General features: G+C 57.2%; 2 protein-coding genes and 1 long non-coding RNA gene across 5 annotated transcripts; 2 read left to right on the top strand and 1 right to left on the bottom strand.

The window, feature by feature from the left end:
- Positions 1-310: 310 nt before the first annotated feature.
- On the top strand, positions 311-9,896 carry LOC113999569 (multidrug and toxin extrusion protein 2-like). The gene is made up of 17 exons (XM_027743119.2): positions 311-438; positions 2,347-2,448; positions 2,916-2,984; positions 3,347-3,495; positions 3,655-3,697; positions 4,366-4,410; positions 4,822-4,919; positions 5,156-5,253; positions 5,574-5,687; positions 5,914-5,981; positions 6,267-6,375; positions 6,765-6,840; positions 7,124-7,193; positions 7,787-7,919; positions 8,256-8,350; positions 8,580-8,661; positions 9,049-9,896. Exons 1-17 carry the CDS (start codon positions 334-336, stop codon positions 9,288-9,290), a joined length of 1,698 nt encoding a protein of 565 aa, XP_027598920.1. The 5' UTR covers positions 311-333; the 3' UTR covers positions 9,291-9,896.
- On the bottom strand, positions 5,902-11,275 carry LOC120323210. Its single transcript, XR_005563452.1, has 3 exons — positions 11,076-11,275; positions 10,231-10,346; positions 5,902-6,388 (listed from the first exon to the last, which is right to left on the bottom strand). It is a non-coding gene; the product is annotated as an uncharacterized LOC120323210 (long non-coding RNA).
- Positions 9,957-17,227, top strand: LOC113999817 (multidrug and toxin extrusion protein 1-like). 3 transcript variants are annotated; one of them, XM_027743551.2, is made up of 19 exons: positions 9,957-10,275; positions 10,760-10,844; positions 11,007-11,339; positions 11,434-11,535; positions 11,720-11,788; positions 12,041-12,189; positions 12,294-12,336; positions 12,420-12,464; positions 12,848-12,945; positions 13,111-13,208; positions 13,751-13,864; positions 13,978-14,045; positions 14,308-14,416; positions 14,569-14,644; positions 14,723-14,792; positions 15,104-15,236; positions 15,605-15,699; positions 16,124-16,271; positions 16,668-17,227. In XM_027743551.2, the coding sequence occupies exons 3-19, from the start codon at positions 11,139-11,141 to the stop codon at positions 16,886-16,888; spliced, it is 1,839 nt and encodes a 612-aa protein (XP_027599352.1). In that variant the 5' UTR covers positions 9,957-10,275; positions 10,760-10,844; positions 11,007-11,138; the 3' UTR covers positions 16,889-17,227. The 3 variants fall into 3 exon arrangements, with proteins under 3 accessions (XP_027599352.1, XP_039236952.1, XP_039236951.1); XM_039381018.1 differs by having other exon boundaries at positions 9,957-10,844; positions 11,094-11,339; XM_039381017.1 differs by having other exon boundaries at positions 9,957-10,844; positions 11,004-11,339.
- The last annotated feature ends 6 nt before the right edge of the window (positions 17,228-17,233 follow it).

Genomic DNA, 17,233 nt, shown 5'->3' with positions numbered 1-17,233 from the left:
TTCCCCCTCACGGGAGTGTCCCCAACGCCCCCCAAAACCCCACCGTGCGCTCCGGCTCTGGCCAACACGTGTGTGTGTGTGGCGAGTCCCCATCCCCGCACACGTGGGCAGAGCGCGGCGGGTGTTTGTGTGTGTGTGTGTGGTGTGTCCCACTCCAGTCGGCGCAGCTCCCCGGCCCTGAGCCGGATCACGGACATGACCCTACCGTGCCGTTCCATTCCGCGCCGAGCATCCCCCGCACCGCCCACAGCGCCGCGGCCCCGCGGGCGGGAGGCGGCCCCGGCCGTGCCCATAAGGCGGGCGGCGGGGCCGGGCGGGGCCGGCGGTCGGTCCATGGCGGCGGGGGCGGCCATGCGGTGCCTGCGGGGCGCCCGGAGCCTCCTGCCCGCGGGCGCCCGGCGGGAGTGCTGCGAGCTGGCCCGGCTGGCGGGGCCCGTGGTGAGAGCCGGGGCGGGGAGGGATGCGGGGGACACACGCGGGGGGGACACGGTGCCCTCCCGCCGGAGGTGCTGGGCCGGGGGATCGCGGCGGGGGCTCGGCCACCCGGAGCCGGGCAGCGCCCAGCGGGATGCGGAGCAGAGAGACCTCGGGCCCGGCTGACCCCGGGGATGAGCCTTGACCTCCTCAGCCTCCGGGCACGGCTCCGCGACCGCGGATATGCCCTTCGCCCGCGACGGGGCCAACCTGGTCCCTCCGCGGCTGCTGCAGGCACAGCCAGGGTTAAACCGCCACCCTTCGTGCCTTGGCTGGCGCCCAGATGCTTATTCTTCGCCCCAGGAGCTCCTGCTGCTGCCCGGCGTGGTCCGTGCTGCCCTGCGATACGGCTGTGGAAGAGGAGCGGTGGGCTCGGGGTGTGAGGGGGATAAGGTGTTAAACTGCTCTGTGGAACGAGGCTACAGCCCCGGCACTGCCACGTTACCCTTGGGTGACAAGCAAATCTTTTTGCTTAGTGTCAGCTCCTTGGCCAGCCCTTGCAGCAGGCTCTGGGTGCAAAGGTACCTTATAACTCGCTGTCCTGAAGTCCTTCCTGGACTGGAACTGGAGGTTGTGCACCCTTTGGAGGGAGATGCACCCTTGGGTAGTCAACACAGACAGTGCTGAACACATTTTGCAGAGGTTTCTGCAAGGGGAAGCACGCACCAACAGCCCCGGTCTGAATCAACTGCGCGTGAAGTTTTGTGCTTTTAACCTTCTGCTTTATCTGGTAAATAACGGCCAACTGCTAAACTTCTCAGAGACACCCTCCCTGACATCAAAGCACTGACTTGCTGAGATCAGTCAGCAGGGGAAGTACAGGCTGGTTTCAGTTTCTGTAGCTGAACACAACAAGCCCCCTCGGTCCCCTCAACTGTCCCACCTGTGGCACAGCCTGTTCCTCCACGTGCACAGACAACCTCAAACCCAAACCTGCAGCTGCCATTAGTCACTGATCATTTCATGTCAAATCCTGTGCTGGGATGGTCATGGAGGTACAGACCAGACCCTCCTGTGGGGATTACTCACAGCAGCAGGTCCAGCATGCCTGGGCCTGGCAGCAGGACTGCACCTGCAGGCAGCAGTGGGAGGTCTGCAGAGGAGAAGGGTTTGTTCTGCTCTTCCTCTGACCCCACAGAGCTGGTTCTCCAGCGGTGCTGGGCTCTTGGCTTGCCAACTGCTGGGTGGGAAGCAGCACAAGCAGACCCTGGGCATGGTTTCCAGTTGTACCCACCCCTCAGTGGGTAAGAACATTAACACCTACCATCTGGTTTGAGCTGTGCCACAACTCTGTGCCCTGGACGCCTGTAGAAGGGACATCCTCTTGCCAAGGGAAAATGAGGTTTGGAGTGCAATCTCTGCTGCAGCATCGTTGCACTTCGCTGTAGGCCCTGGAGAGGAACACAGAGAATGGCCTTGGCGTATCTCCAGGAGGAGAGGATGTTGTGGTTTTGGAGGATAGTTTTCCACAGATGCACGCAAATGTGAAAAAAGCATTGGGACGTTTTATTTTTCCTCTCTCTGCAACCTTCATCCTGGGAAAGAGGATTTCTAGTGAAGCCGTTAAGCCTCCCGTAAATGAGGTCATCTGGTAGATTGGCTGTGTAACACCAAAATACTGCAGGGCAGGTAGATGTCTGCTTTGAAACACAAAGCCACGGAGAGCCTGGGTGAGTCCCAGAGCTGCCTCCCACGCCCCAGCAGCGTTGGCAAGCAGGGACAGGTTCCCAGGACAGCAGAGCCCTGGCCTGGAGGCATAGACCGAAACACCAGGAAACCTGGCTGTTCACAGGCCAGCTCCTGGGGGAGGGCTGATGTTCCACAAGCCCTAATGGGTCCTCATCTCACTGTTTCCTTCTCCTCTCATCCTAGTTCCTCTCCCAGCTGCTGGGGTTCCTGATCAGCGTGGTCAGCTCCATCTTCTGTGGCCACCTGGGGAAAGCTGAGCTGGATGCCGTGTCACTGGCTGTGTCCGTACGTATCACTCCAGTTCCCCTCGGATTTAAAACACACAAATTAGGTATTGCAAAAAAAAAAAAAAAAAAAAAAAAAAGAAGAAAAAACCTCAAACCTGTAGGAACGTATGTGTGAGGGCCCTGTGCATCAGCACAGCCTGATGCAACACAGACATCACACCCACCAAAATATTCTTCCTTTTGCCCTGAGCACAGGCAGGAGAGGGGAGCTGAGCAGGCAGTGCTTGTGCCAGTGCAAGGCCAGCACCTGGGCTGGGAGCAGCACTGGTCCTTTAGATACTCACCCCTTCCTAGAGGATCCTTTTCCCCAGCAGAGGGGAGAAGAGTCTATTTAGTTAACAAGATTTGTTATTCTGAGAAATAGAGAAGGGCTGGAAACTTCCCAAAAACTTGTAGCAGAACTGTCTACCCACCCAGCTGGGAGGGACTCAGTGCTCTGGGCCAGAATCCCTGTCTCTCCTCCAGGTTATCAACGTGACAGGCATCTCCATCGGGTCTGGTTTAGCCTCAGCATGTGACACCCTGATGACCCAGGTCAGTGGCAGCTCCCCCTTTCCTGTGCCTGATGGGGTTTACCTGGTGCTGTCTCGCCTCCTGTGCAGTGTGATCTGGGCACAAAGAGCAGGGGGGTGGCAGCTTCCAGACAGAACAGGGTTACAGACACCCTGGCTGGAGCCTGCTCCCTCCTTGGAGCTCCCCCAGGGAGCCCTGGGTCCCTTTGGGTAGCAAAGGGATGTGCAATCCAGCTGAAGGCCAGTGACACCCAACCAGCCTGGCATTCACCACTGCAGGATGTGGGAAATGCATTTAATCAGCCTGTTGTTGCCCTAAGAGTTTGCCCAGACCCTTTGGCTCCCTGAGACCCCCACCTTGGTCCTCTCTCTCTCCTCGCTCAGACGTATGGCAGCAAGAACCTGAAGCAGGTGGGCACCATCCTGCAGCGGGGCACCCTCATCCTGCTGCTGTGCTGCTTCCCTTGCTGGGCACTCTTCGTCAACACTGAGCAAATCCTCCTGCTCATCCGACAGGACCCCGAGGTCTCCAGGTCAGGGGTGAGATCCAGCCCTTCTGGATCGGGCTTTTTGCTGTGGGTGGGTTGCTCTGCAGTGTTGAAATCAAGCCTCTCTGGTGCTTGAGCACAACGCTGTTTGGCTTGGCTCTTGCTTTGCTGTAATACTAACTGGGGAAACAACTCTCTTTCCAGGTTAACTCAGGTCTACGTGATGATCTTTATTCCAGCACTTCCTGTAAGTCTCTGCTAAAGCTGTTAGAAGCCCTGTGTCCCTTAGTAACATGAAGGAAAGGAGGGAAGGCCTTTGCTGTGTGGCTCACAGGGCAGGTTTAGGGTTTTACAGTGTGTCCCTTGACTTTGTGCCTTAACAGATGTGCACTGGCCAGCAGCTGCTGGACCAGCAAACACGGGGTCTCTGATCTTCCTGTACAAAGGCTTTTGCTGTGGCCACACAAGTGGTGGTGGACACTGGAACCAGGGGCTCCAGGCTCACTCTTAGCTCCAAAATGAAGGCTGGAGCTTGCTGTTCACACACTCACAGCTGCTGGGCTCCAGCTGGTTACTCCGACTTCTCTAAGGCAGGGAACAGTATCCCTGTGGAATAAGGGTCTGTAGGTTTATCCTTTCTTCTAAGCTTTCCAAGCTTTCTCAGGCTGATGGGGAAGCATAGGAGATTTCCCATCTGGAGACTGATCTCTCTTCCCAGTGGGAATGGGAGGTGTCTTCTGTTACTCTTTTGGGTGCAGTGCTGGCAGGTGCCACACTTCAGACAGAGCACAGGAACGGGGTGTCGGGAAGGTGCTGGCTGGGGCACCCCAAGAAGGTGGTGGGGGGACTGGTCTGTCAGTGTTCGAGGGTTGTTGAACCACGGTCTGATGATGAACTGAATCCTGACTCTTGCAGGCGGCGTTTCTGTACCAGCTGCTGACAAGATATTTACTAAGTCAGGTATTGTATAACCAGCCAGTTCTGGGCTGTACATTAAAGGTATTCCCAGGAACACGGATAAAGTTGGGGATCTGAGTTCATCCTGTTCTTGGGAGAGCTGGGCTGAGCAATGTGTGATGTATAGCCCCCCAGCTGGCCCTGGGAGAGCTCATAGGAACCACCCTTAGCTGGCTCCATTTCCTTATGGCTACTTCCCAACTCTGTTTTATGGGTTGCACCATCTCCTAAGCCCTGCATGACACCTTCTGCGTGTCACCTTCTGCATGTCTAACACAGCTCAGCCTTACCTGGAACAGGAGCTGCCTTCTTGGCTTTCTCCTTGGGCACTGCTGAAGTTCTCCCTTGTGTTCACTGGATGGGGCTTGGGCAGCACTGGGGAATCAAACTCCAAAGTCCCTCCTTGGCTTCCAGGCGATCATTCTGCCTCAGGTGTTGACCGGGATTGCAGCCAACATCCTCAACGTGGCCATGAACGCCTTCTTCCTCTATGCACTGAAGCTGGGCATGGTGTAAGTGTGAGCAGGGATGGTCACAGTCTCTCCCTGTGTGCTCAGGGCTGGGGGGGGTGTCCTGAGTGCCCAGTTCTGCCACCCTCTGCCCCCAGACAACCAGCCTGCAAAGATGAGGCTGGAGGGAGCAAGGCTTGTGTGGTACAGGGCTTGAGCAAGACCCACTGGGTCTCTCCTGCTGCAGCTGAGGAGATTGGGAAGGATGTCACTTGTAACTTGCCTATCTCTCTCTGCAGGGGTTCTGCTTGGGCTAACACTGTTTCTCAGTACACCCAGGCCATCCTCCTCTTCCTTTACATGTGGTGGAAGAAGATCCATGTGAAGACCTGGGGAGGTACTGTTATAGTTTAATCCTTCAGAATACCAGTGTCTGACCCTGTTGGCACTGTCACCAGCATCTGACAAAGGGATTGTCATCCCCTCACAGTGGGAAGATGCTCAAGTCATGTCCTCAAGGCCTTTATTGTAGCTCCAAATACATTCTTGTTGAACATCCTGTCTCAGGAATGCAGCATGGCACAGCAGCAATCCTAGGCAGGTGTCCTGTGAGCTGCAGTGATGGTTGTCCTCTGAGAGTGTCCAGAAGAGCATATGGTTCCCCTTTGGGGATGGAGAGGGAGAACGTGTTCATTTTGCTTCACGTCCTCGTTGCAGGTTGGAGCAGGGACTGCCTCCTGGACTGGGGCTCATTCATCTGGCTGGCAGTGCCCAGCATGATCATGATGTGCATTGAGTGGTGGACCTTTGAGATTGGGAGCTTCTTGGCTGGTGAGTCCAAATCCTCTTTTTCCTGTGGTTCAACAGGCTGCCTTACAGCTGTACCTGCTCTGGTGGCTGCTTCTTGACTGTGTCCCCAGAGCTCCTCCTGCCAGCAGCTTCCTCACCTACAGGACCGGGTCTGCAGGACACTGCAGGTGTTCCCATCCCTTCAGTGGGAACCCTGTAGTCGCTGCCTCCTTGTCAGCAAACAAAGGAGGTGATGAATCTTTTGCAGGGCTGCTCAGTGTGGTGGAGCTGGGTGCACAGTCCGTCATCTACGAGCTCGCCTGTGCCGCCTACATGGTAAGGGCTGGGTGTAGGAAACCCCAAACAGCCTGGGAGCAGCCCCCAAACAGTGGCTCTGTGGTCAATCTGAGGTGGGAACAGGGGGCAGTACCAGGCAGGTGATGCCTCTCAGACCTGCCACAGCAGCTGCACATCCAGGTGTGCTGCAGATGGAAAACCCCTTTGCTGCAGCCATGCCAGTTTGTCCCAAATTCCCCTCTGGAGAAGAAAAAAATTGCTGCAGGCTCTGTTGTCACTGCAGGCTCTGCTGCCACTCACCTCCTCTTGTCTCCTGCTGCTCAGGTGCCTCTGGGCATCAGCGTGGCTGCGAGTGTCAGGGTGGGCAATGCCTTGGGATCGGGGGATGTGGTGCAAGCCAAGACCTCCTGCATCACTGCACTGCTGTGCACAGGTGAGCTCAGGTCCTGCAGAGGGGAATGAAGGGCAATTATCAGCAAATAGTTGAGTTCTCACAGGGCTGGGGACCCCCCATAGGAACCCAAACCCCACTTGTTTGGACCCCTCAGGCAAGGCAAGATCCTGACTGCTCTTTTCTGTTACGAGCCTGGTGCAAAAGCTTTGGTAGTTAAAACTGCAATTTAGCATTCTGCCCTCCCCCTCCAGAAGGCAGAGGGAGTATCTGGGGAGAGCTTGAGGAAAACAGACTTGTCCTCTGCTGCAGTATCACTTGGAGGTCAGCCAAGTCCAATCCCCATCACACGAAGCCTTTGAGGTCTGGGCCTGGATCGGGAGCAGGACGTGCTGCCCTTAAACAATGTGACTATTTCTTTTTCTTCTCAGGAGTTATTGCTGTGCTGGTTGCAACTTTACTGGGAAGCCTAAGGGGCGTGGTGGGATACATCTTCACCAATGACAAGTGCGTTAACAGCTTTCTCTCCAGTATCATCACCTTCTTGGAGGGTGTTATTTATATCCCAGAAGCTGCTGACAGATAAGAGTTCATAAACCCCCACCTGGCAAACATGTTCCCAAAGGTTCCTCCCCGTTGCCTGGAAGCACAGAGGTTTCTGACACTGGGGCACTACCCTGGTAGCAGGCTGGGATCAGGGAACTGGGATCAGCCTTTACAGCTGGCTGAGGGAGATATGTGGGAACCTTGGTGCTGCTTGCCCTGATCAGTACATACATCTTCCCAACAGGGAGATCATTAACTTGGTGTCCAAAGTGATGATCATTTTTGGTCCGTTCCACTTGTTTGATGCAACAGCAGTGAGTATTCCAGCATGTGGAGTGATTCCTCCCTGCAGGCTGGGGTGCTGTGGAGGGTGCAAAGCTGCCTGTAGCTCACTCTTGACCTGTTACAGTGATGCAGAGAAACCAACTGATAAGCTGTCAAGGCAGCTGATTGTGGTACCTCGGTGTCCCCTGTGCTTGTAGTTGTCCCTTGGCATCGCTGCAAACAACCCAGTTTTTCCTTCTCTTCTCCCCTGGCAAGGCTCCAGATTTTTACTGTCTTATCAAAGCAGCACAAGTGAGCAGCTGGGTGTTCAGAGATATTGTGTGCTCCCAGCATACTGGCAGTGCTCATAAACTCATTAGGTAGTAATTTTGACCTGTTTCCTCCTGTTGTGTCCCGGGGAGAGGGACCTGGGCAGCACGGGAAGCTCTGTGGGATCCGCTGGCGGTGCCTGTTGGTGGCAGCTGGAGCAACAGGAGCCCACACTGTGTGCTCCAGGACGTGGCTTTGCTCCCTCCTGGCTTTGCAGTTCAGTGCTGTGGGTTCCCCTGTTCCCAGGGCCATGCCAGGCCCCAGGTCTGCTGTGGTGGTACCTGACAGGGATCCCTCTGCCCGCCCTCCTTAGGGGACCTGCGGGGGAGTGCTGCGGGGCACCGGGAAGCAGAAGCTGGGTGCCATCGCCAACGCCGTCGGATATTACACCCTGGGCCTGCCCATCGGCGTCTCACTGATGTTTGCAGCCAAGATGGGGGTCTTGGGTACGTGTGTCCTCCACCTGGCACTGGATGAGCTGCCGTGAGCAAAGGCCCAGCCCTGGAACTCGTGCCGGGATCTTCCTGTGGATCAGTGGGGCTGGATTGCACATTGGTGTGTTTGGGGCAGGTGCTGAGACCCCCCATCAAATGGGTGCTGAGATGTCCCAGTAAATCCAGGCTTGCTCCCAGCTGCCCCAGGAGCTGTTTCCTTTCCCATCGAGACTGGGTTGGACATGGGGCAATACTCTGACCCCACTGAGGTCCCTGGGCTTTGTGGCAGTAGCTGACAAAGGCAAGTTTTTCTCGAGCCCTCCCTGAAGTAACTTCCCATTGCTGCAGGTCTGTGGGTTGGGATGATCATTTGCATCTCTGTGCAAGCCCTTTCCTTCTTGGCTTTTGTCATCCGCATGGATTGGAAGAAAGCTGCAGAGGAGGTGAGATTTGTGCTTCTCTCTGGTAACACTTGAAAGGTGCTGGGTGAGTTCCTGTCCCAGTACAATGCAACAGCCCTCTGGGAGGAGGCAGAAGTGAACTGGGATCTGTTCTTCTGTAGCAGAGGAGCAATTTGGTGCTAAGCATGCTTGTCTTGGGAGACTGGAGAGTTTTCTGGGCTGGGCAGGACACCCTTGCCCTGAGAAGAGCAACTCTTCCCTGTGTTTTTAGGCTCAAGTCCGAACTGGAACAAAAGTACAACTGGAAGATGTGAACTCCAATGGCACAGCTGCTAACAAAACATCTGCTGTGGGTATGTAACCGGGCCTGACACCGAGGTGGGAGCCCAAATTCTCCACCCAACCCCTTCCTTTCCTTCCCAGTCATGGCAGCCATGTCTGTCCTGCAGGCTCAGATGGCTGGAAAGAGCACAGTGCCTGGTGCTGGTCCCAGGTCTGCCCTTAGTGACAGCGTACAAGATACCCTGTCACCGTGCTGGCTGCTTCAAGGAAGAGCCTGGGCTGCCAACCCATGTCTGCCTCACCTGGGGGCAGCTGCCACTTTGCTGGGGCATGTCCCAGTGTCCCAAGCTTTGGGAAAGGACACCCAGGACTGTCACTGGCTCTTGTGTAGCATCAGGCTGGAAGCCCCTGACTTGGCAGCTCAGCTTCCCTGCAGCACTGGCCTCTCTGTCACACAGATTACACCTCTGTTGACACGGACACCGTGGACACCGTGGCCTTGCCTGAAAACATCGTGGTGGGCGAGAGGCAACCTGATCACGAGCTCATCACACAGGAGGAGCCCGTTGTTGTTGTTGTCCCTGCTCCTGGTGCCGTGGCGTGGAGGGCCCTGATCCTCCGCCGTGTGCTGGCTGCTGCTGCTGCTGTGGCTGTCCTGCTGGTGGGCATCCTGGTCCGGCTCCTGACTGGCAATGGCTAGAGCCAGTGACTCTGGGGAGTGTGCACAGAGCAGGAGGGCACGTGGTGATGTCCCAGGAGGATGGTGCGGGGAAGGAATTCCCCCTCGCTTCTTTACAAAAAGTCCCTTTGCTCTGGTTAACTCACAATGTTTTGTCCCACAGTCAGAGTTCTTAGAGGGGGTGAAGATGTGGCACTTGGGAAAAAAAGTGCTTGAGAGCTGGTTCCTCTCCTGCGTTGCACTGGGATGTCACTCATGATAGGCGGGAGCGTATCCCGGGGCTGACCCTGGGAGGAGACAGGGTCCTTTTGCTGCTGTCCTGCCCCCTGAGGGCATTTGTCCATATCATTTGCTAATGGCAGGGGCTCCTGCTGCCCACAGCACATTTCCTGGCCTGTGCCAGCATCTTGCCGTGGCAGAGCCCACTTGCAGCTGCTGTGACAGTGCAGGGCAAGGTGGATTCAGCTGGAAGATGTCTGGCTGCCATTTGGGTGCTGGCTGCTGGCCCCTGGCCCCGCTCCCCCTGTGGCGGGGCAGGCACAGGGCCTAAAGCAACTCTTCTTTGCACTTTTGTAAGGTGGGATTTTGATACAATGAAGTTTTCTGAGTAAATGTTGGGCTGTTTAATGTGGTGTGTGCATGACCCTGGTCATTGGCATGACTGTGCTGTTAAGAGGAAAGACATAGGTCTGGTTTGTGCAGCCTGACAAAGCCTCAGGCTTCTGACCCTGAGGTTTGGGGCTGGCTCTGGGTATAGTGTTATCACTCTGCTCCCCTCGAATACAAAAGCAGGGTTTGTGCTCCTCAATTGCTTTCTGCACCGCTGAGTGCCAGGGAAGAGGGTGGATGTGTTGCACAGCCCTCCAGAACCACCAAAGAACTGCCATATGTCATAATGCAAACTCCCCATCCCTGCCTGCCCTCAGCACTGGGTCCCTCTGGCCCTGTCCCAGGCTCTTACCTGCAGCTGAGTGACTGAGACGTGGCACATGCTGGGCCCTTGGAGGTAAATCCCGTGTAAAGCAGATGAATGGCACCTCCCTGTCACCCTGGCTCAGGGTGCTGGTTACCTGTGGGCTGGGAATGAAAAGATGTGATGTAAACGAGCTTGAAACTGCCATCATCCCCAACACCCAGGGCCTCTGCCCAGCTGTGGGTGGTTGTGGCAGACTCTGCCTTGCTCAGAATCCCGGGAGGTTTGGGATGGGAGGTCTCGCTCTCCCCCATGAGCTACCCCAGCCCACCTCCCGCTCCATGCAGGAGCAGGTCTGAGCTGCAGAGCAGCTCCCTCTGCCTGCCTCCCCCGTGGGCCAAGGACACTATATTTGGCCTGGGGGAGCTGTGCCAGTGAAACCCGACACGGTGGGGCTGTGCCAGGCCGACAGCTGGAGCCAAGGGGGCTGGCTTGTCTTGGTCACTGTGATGAGAGGGGCCGAGACAGGCAGCGGCCCCACCACTGCCGGCAGCAGCTCACCAGAGACCACACACAGATCCAAGAATCCTCCCTCACTGCTGGAAGAGGAAGACAACCCTCCAGCCCACTGGCTGGTGGAGCTGTGGTGAAGCAGGAGAGAGGTACGAGGGCTTGCAGGGCAGATTTGGGATGGCTCAGGCCCTATGCTGGCTCAGGGCAGGCAGTAAGTGCCTTGCCGGGCTCCACTGCACTGCCAGGACCCTCACTGGGCTCCCCAGCTCCATGCCCTGCCCTGACCCACTGCCCACACTTCCCATCAGCAGCAGGGAACGTGTGGTCGGATCATCCAGCCCCGGCTGAAGTTCACCCCACCGTGGTTACACATTGCTCACCCCACCGTGGTTTAACAGAGCGCGGAGGGAGGGGTTGTTCCACTCCCCTGGCAGAGCAGCAGCATGAAGCAGGAGAACCTTCCTGAGGAGAATGGCAGCACGAAGACAGAGAACCTCCCCGAGGAGAACGGTGAGGCAGTGGCCGCTGGCCAGGACAATCTCACACCCGGGAGCTGCGAGAAGAAACGCCACTGGATTCAGCGCCTGGTCCCAGATAACTTCTGGGAGGACGTGAAGAAGCTGCTGGTGCTGGCGGGGCCGCTGGTAAGGACCTGGGAGGAGAGACACCCCCCCCCAGCACAACCACCCCTGCTCACCTCCATCACTAACCTTTGCCTCTCCTCTCCTCTGTGCTTAGATCCTGATCCAGCTGCTGATCTTCCTGATACACCTCGTTAGCTCCATATTCTGTGGCCACCTGGGCAAGGTTGAGCTGGCCTCCGTCACGCTGGCCATCGCTGTAAGCATTCCCAGTGCCAGGCACGATCTCCCCCCTGGCCCGCTGGCGCTGGGATGGGATAAAGGAATGGCAGCAGAAAAGGACAGGAGATTTCAGATTGCAACTCTTCCTTTTAAACCCTCTCCCTACCTGAAAGTCTTAAATGCTCACCTTCACTCTTTGTTTTCTTGACTCCCGTTCCCAGGTTATAAATGTTACTGCCATCTCTGTAGGTTATGGTCTGACTTCAGCATGTGACACCTTGATATCACAGGTGGGTAAGACATGCTGGCACTTGTCTTGGGAACACGGGGATTTCCAGCATCAGCTGATGATGCCCCATGGAGCCCTGGCTGCTCCTGCGAGCTGGGAAAGCTTGTCCCTGGGTAGCAATCCCATAACAGGGAGATCCATGCTCCAAATCCTTCCTGGGTGGTCTTCAGGGTGGTCATGGCTGCTCTGTGCTCTGTGGGGTCTCTATCCCCCAACACCAGCTGACTTTACCACTGCCCTCTTCGCCTTGCAGACCTATGGCAGCAAGAACCTGCTGCGGGTGGGGGTGATCCTGCAGCGTGCCACCATCATCATCCTCCTCTGCTGCTTCCCTTGCTGTGCCATCCTCATCAACATCGAGCAGTTAATGCTTCTCATCCGGCAGGACCCCGAGGTCTCCAGGTGAGGTGGTCCCATGGCCCCTTGTCCCTCCCCAGCATGGTGGGGCTGAGAGGAGGGTGGCCATGGCCCTGCCCCTCCCTAACCCTGCCTCTGTGTGCCCCCAGGTTAACCCAGCACTATGTGATGGCGTTTGTCCCTGCTCTCCCGGTGAGTCCCTGTGGGCACCCTGGATGCCATCCCACTCCTACTGCTCAGCACTGGCTCACCTCATCCACCGATTTCCTTTGCAGGCGGTTTTTCTGTATAACCTGGAGACAAGATACCTGCAGAACCAGGTAGGTCCTGAAGTCCTCACACCCAGGAAGGGTCAGCCCCGGCTCAGTGCTCCCTTCCACCATGAACCCAGGGTTTCCATGCTCACCATTCCCAGCAACGAGGCAGCATTTGTACCCACCACTGCCCAGGTGCCCCAAAACAGCTCTAACCCCGTAGATCACCCCACCCCACCCCACAGCCAGGTGTATCCATCCACCTCCCTTCATACTTCCCCACATTAGGGATTTACCTCCAACACATTCATTTTCCAAGCAGGCAACGTCACTGGAAGTTTACTTTTTGCCTGGGAAAGGCGCTGAGCCCGGGGGCTGGTGGGGACCTTCACACCTCCCTCCCGGAGCCTTTGTGAAGACACCGTAGCCCTGTCCCCTCTTCTTTGCAGATGATCATGTGGCCGCTGGTGCTGAGTGGGGTCATTGGCAACATTGTCAATGTGGCTGCAAACTGCATCTTCCTCTACGTGTTCCACTTCGGCATCACGTGAGTTGCACCTGTGTCCCATGGAGGGGACAATGTGGCACCTGGCAGTGGCAAGAGAACACCGAGCATCTGCTGCTCAGAGGGGCATGGACGTCATGTCCCAGCACCCTGAGGCCAGGGAGGCGTAAGCAGGATGGAGACAGACCTTTCTCACTTCCTCTGCAGGGGCTCTGCCTGGTCCAACACCGTTGCTCAGTACTCGCAAGCCATTTTCTTGTTCCTGTACATCATAGGCAGGAAACTCCACGTGAAGACCTGGGGAGGTAAGGGCATCCCCCCCGTTCCCTCTGGTTCATGCTTTACCCAGGTGTCCATAAAACTTCCACCACTTCTATCAAGCATTCCTGATGGAAGACAAACTCTGTTTGTCCCGATGGTGAAATATTAACCCCAGCCCCACATGCCCCGGGTACCACAGAGCTGCTTCGGTGGCAGCACGTCATGCACGAGCGCTGGCAGGGTCCGTGCCGGGCACTAAACATTAATTCTGGAGAAATGAAACTTCCTGCTGAGGCTTTCAAGGGTTCAGCCCCAAAGCCGGATGAGCACAGACATAAGCACGAGGTTGCCCTTAGACACTCTGCTCTGGGAGGGATGGGCTGAGGGTTGTGCTGCCCTGTGGCCCACAGGACAACATCGGAGAGCACGTAGGTGGAGCTCTGCTGCTAGAGGTCCTGTGGAGCTGAGGAGCATTGCCCTGGTGGCTGTGAACAGGAATGGCACCTCTAGCTGCCTCAGGTGCTCTCCAGGGTGTAACACATGTCCAGTCTGGTCATCCATCAGGTGATGTTTCTCCTCTCTGCAGGCTGGTCCAGTGAGTGCCTGCTGGAGTGGGACAGCTTCACCTCCCTGGCCATCCCCAGCATGCTCATGATGTGCATTGAGTGGTGGACCTACGAAATCGGGAGCTTCTTGATAGGTCAGTAGAGAGAGGAGCTGCCAGGAGATGACCCAGAGCAGCATCTGCAGGGGCTGAGAGCAGCTCTCCCCTGGGCACCCACAGCCAGCACTGACCCCCTTCCTCTCCCCCAGGCCTGCTGAGCGTTGTCGAACTCTCCGCCCAGTCCATCATCTATGAGGTGTCTGTCGTTGCTTTCATGGTAAGGACTGGGGTTATTATTACGGATCAGGGCTCCATAGGGACCATCCTGAGACAGGCACCCAGCAAAAATCAGCTCCAGCAAACCTCCATCTTCCCCCTCTGCACTTAAGCCTCTCCCTGCACCTGCCTATCCCTCCTACAGAGATGCCTCAAATCAAATCCTGAACTCCATCCCCCTCTCTGCTGGGTCGTTACTCCACTGTCACTGTGACAACCCAGTTACCCAGACACACACACGAGCCTCAGCCCTGTGGTTGCAGATCCCCCTGGGGCTCGGCACAGCTGCCAGTGTGCAGGTGGGGAATGCTCTGGGTGCTGGAGACTTCGAGACGGCCAAGAGATCCTCCACCACCAGCCTGCTCTGCACAGGTTGGTCCATGACACGCTGGGAAGCCTCTGCCTCTGGGCTCCTTCCAGGCAGAGCAGGGGCAGGGAGCATTTGCCACTTCTCCCACTGCTCTCTCCCTTCAGCAGTTCTGCATCATGGCCAGGCTGGGCTCAGCACTTTGCTCTGTTTCCAGGGGCATTCTGCATAGCCGTGGGGATCATTTTAGCCTCCACGAAGAACGTGCTGGGATACATCTTCACCAAGGACAAGTGAGTGCCCCCAGCTCCTGGCCTCGGCGCACAGAGGTCAGTTCCCAAAAGTGATCATTGCCTTGTCTCTGTCCCCAGGGAGATCGCTGACTTGGTGGCATGGGTCATGCCTGTCTACGTTGTCTTCCACTTGTTTGAAGCCACGACTGTAAGTCTCAGGGAATACTGCTGTTTTCCATAGGGCACCTCGGTGCTGAGCAGTAGCATCATGGGTCGGTGGGCCGAGGGTCCCTCAGGCTGCAGGTGAGCACTGGTGCCCACACCAGGACCCTGCAGGGATCCCAGGATCATCCCTTAGAAAATACGGAGTGTATAAAGAGATGGTGACCCACAGGACTGGCCAGGGACACAGAAATAAGGGGCAGAGGCGGGGAGCTGGTTCATCTGCAGGAAGCAGCACAGCCCTGAATTCAGCCGAGTTGGCAGTCCCTGCCCCAGCCCCTCTCCCTCTCCCTGCAGGGTGCCTGTGCGGGGGTGCTCAGAGGCATTGGGAAGCAGAAGTTTGGAGCCATCCTCAACGCCGTGTGCTACTATGGTGTGGGCCTACCCCTGGCAGCTGTGCTGCTCTTCGTGGCCAAGATCGGCGTCATAGGTACTGACCCCCAGGCACCCAGCTCTGCACGCCCCCAAATCCCCCACGGGTACATGCAGCTCCCCCCAGCTCCACTGATGGCTCACCATGACCCTGCCTCGGATCTGCCCTCCCTCGGATCTGTCTGGGGACAGGGCACGCTGGGCTGGGCTGGGCTGGCCCGGCCCCTACAACTGCTGAGAGCTTTTACTCGTACTGGGAAGAAGTAACTGCTGCCAGGTGTGCCAGGCAGCCCTGCAGCAGGCACCCATGACCGCCCCATCCCTGTGTCCCTGCTGACCTTAGTGCCATCCCTGTCCTCGACCTGCTGTCCCAAGATGCTGTCTCCATTGGGTTTACCCCAGCTGACACTGGCGTGCCCTCTGCAGGCCTGTGGCTCAGCATGCTCGCCTGTGTCTTCATCCTCTGCACCTGCTTCATCATCTACATCTCCCGCATGGACTGGAAGAAAGCAGCTGAGAAGGTAATCCAGGCACTACCAGCACTGTGCCCTGCCAGCAGGAAGGTCCTCAGTGCCTTGGCTGTGATGGCACTGGGGTGAGACAGCAGCACGGGCTCAATCTCATGGCCTGCGCTGTCCTCCAGTGCCCCGAGCTAAACCCAGTGCTCCCATGACTCACATCCCAGTGTTCAGCTCCCTCCTGCACATGCACTCAGTGGCCTCAAGGTCTCCCTCTGTGCCTGCTGCCACCGCCTGGTGCCACCCTTGGCTGGGGGACATGAAGCACAGAGCACTCAGCCCTTCAGCCCTGAGCATCACCTTGTGCCCCAACAGCTCTGGGGTCTCCCTGGACCTGAACCCCATAAGTGGCAGCACACTGCCTTTGCTCAGTGGGGATTCCCCACACCACGTGTCGCTGCCTAAACCCAGCACGTTCCCTCCCCAGGCTCAGCGCCGTGCAGGAGTGACCCAGCCACCACCTGAGGAGCCAAACCTGGGCCCTGAACCCTCCTGCAAGGAGCTTCCCCCTGATGTGGGATCAGCCCCCCAGCCCCACACTTACCTCCCTGCCAGAGCGGTGTTGGGGAGTGTTGGTATGACCAGGAGCTGGGCATGGTGGGATGGGGGAGCTGGGCATTGCGTGCATTGAAGGGTTTGGGTCCAGGAAGTGTCCCCAGGGATTCACATAAGTCAGGAACAAGCCCACAAAAGGGGGTGCAGTGCAGTGCTGGTGATGCCCTCAGTTACTGGGAGAACAGTAATTACAAGTGCGGGCTGGGGAGGGTGCAGGAGGTGGAGGGCCAACCTCCGAGCACCCTGGGCAGTTCTCACCTTGCAGACACCAGGTCCTACTGAAGCTCTGTTGAGAGCTGGAGATCTCCACACTCTGGGTTGTTTGTAACGTGCTTTCAGACCTCTGACAAAACCCTCCCAAGAAACCCCTCAGTGTCCCCAAAGCCCCTAGAGACGCTGTCCCGTTCTCCTTGCAGCGGGAGTGGATGTGCAGACCGACGTCGTGCTCACGGGCATCACCAGGAGGGAGGGCTCGACGTACCAGCTGGAGCTCCAGGAAGCCACTTCTACCATCTCCTCTCGGGCCACCCCTGTGGTCACCAAGGGGCTGATCATCCGGCGTGGGCTGGCAGTGGCTGCAGCCATCGCTGTGCTTGCGCTTGGCATCGCCGTAAAACTGATGACCAGCAAACACTGACTCACAGCAGGGACTTTGGGGACTTGTTTTTGTGGTGAAAGCCCCTCCTGATGGACAGATGTTAAAAGCACAGACCAGCCAGCAAGAAAATTCAGCACTGGCCTGTCCCACAGGAGTCAAAGGGCCACCGACAGCGTTCGGCAGCGACTGCTCAGACATTGCTTGGGAACGGGCCCTGAGGCTGCTCCAACACCCAAAATGCTGCTCTAGGCTGCCTGACACACTGAGCGTGTGGGTGACCCCCTCCAGCCCATGCTCAGAGCTAACCAGAGCTGAGCACAGCCCAGCTCACACGGCTGCTCTGTGACAAATGCCCAATAAAGAATAAATCCAGCTGGAGTCAGG

This window comes from Pipra filicauda, unplaced genomic scaffold (genome assembly GCF_003945595.2).
Source record: "Pipra filicauda isolate LSUMZ 115617 unplaced genomic scaffold, ASM394559v2 scaffold211_size2331000_pilon, whole genome shotgun sequence".
NCBI classification, from domain to species: domain Eukaryota; kingdom Metazoa; phylum Chordata; class Aves; order Passeriformes; family Pipridae; genus Pipra; species Pipra filicauda.
This window is presented reverse-complemented; position numbering and strand designations above follow the sequence as displayed.

Excerpts from the sequence above, each read along its gene's own strand:
- LOC113999817 (XM_027743551.2), top strand. The coding sequence starts at position 11,139 with ATGAAGCAGGAGAACCTTCCTGAGGAGAATGGCAGCACGAAGACAGAG. Across the intron at positions 14,417-14,568 it reads CACCAGCCTGCTCTGCACAG|GGGCATTCTGCATAGCCGTG; the intron begins GTTGGTCCATGA and ends CTCTGTTTCCAG. Across the intron at positions 14,645-14,722 it reads TACATCTTCACCAAGGACAA|GGAGATCGCTGACTTGGTGG; the intron begins GTGAGTGCCCCC and ends CTCTGTCCCCAG.
- LOC113999569 (XM_027743119.2), top strand. The coding sequence starts at position 334 with ATGGCGGCGGGGGCGGCCATGCGGTGCCTGCGGGGCGCCCGGAGCCTC. Across the intron at positions 4,411-4,821 it reads CAAGATATTTACTAAGTCAG|GCGATCATTCTGCCTCAGGT; the intron begins GTATTGTATAAC and ends CTTGGCTTCCAG. Across the intron at positions 6,841-7,123 it reads TACATCTTCACCAATGACAA|GGAGATCATTAACTTGGTGT; the intron begins GTGCGTTAACAG and ends TCTTCCCAACAG.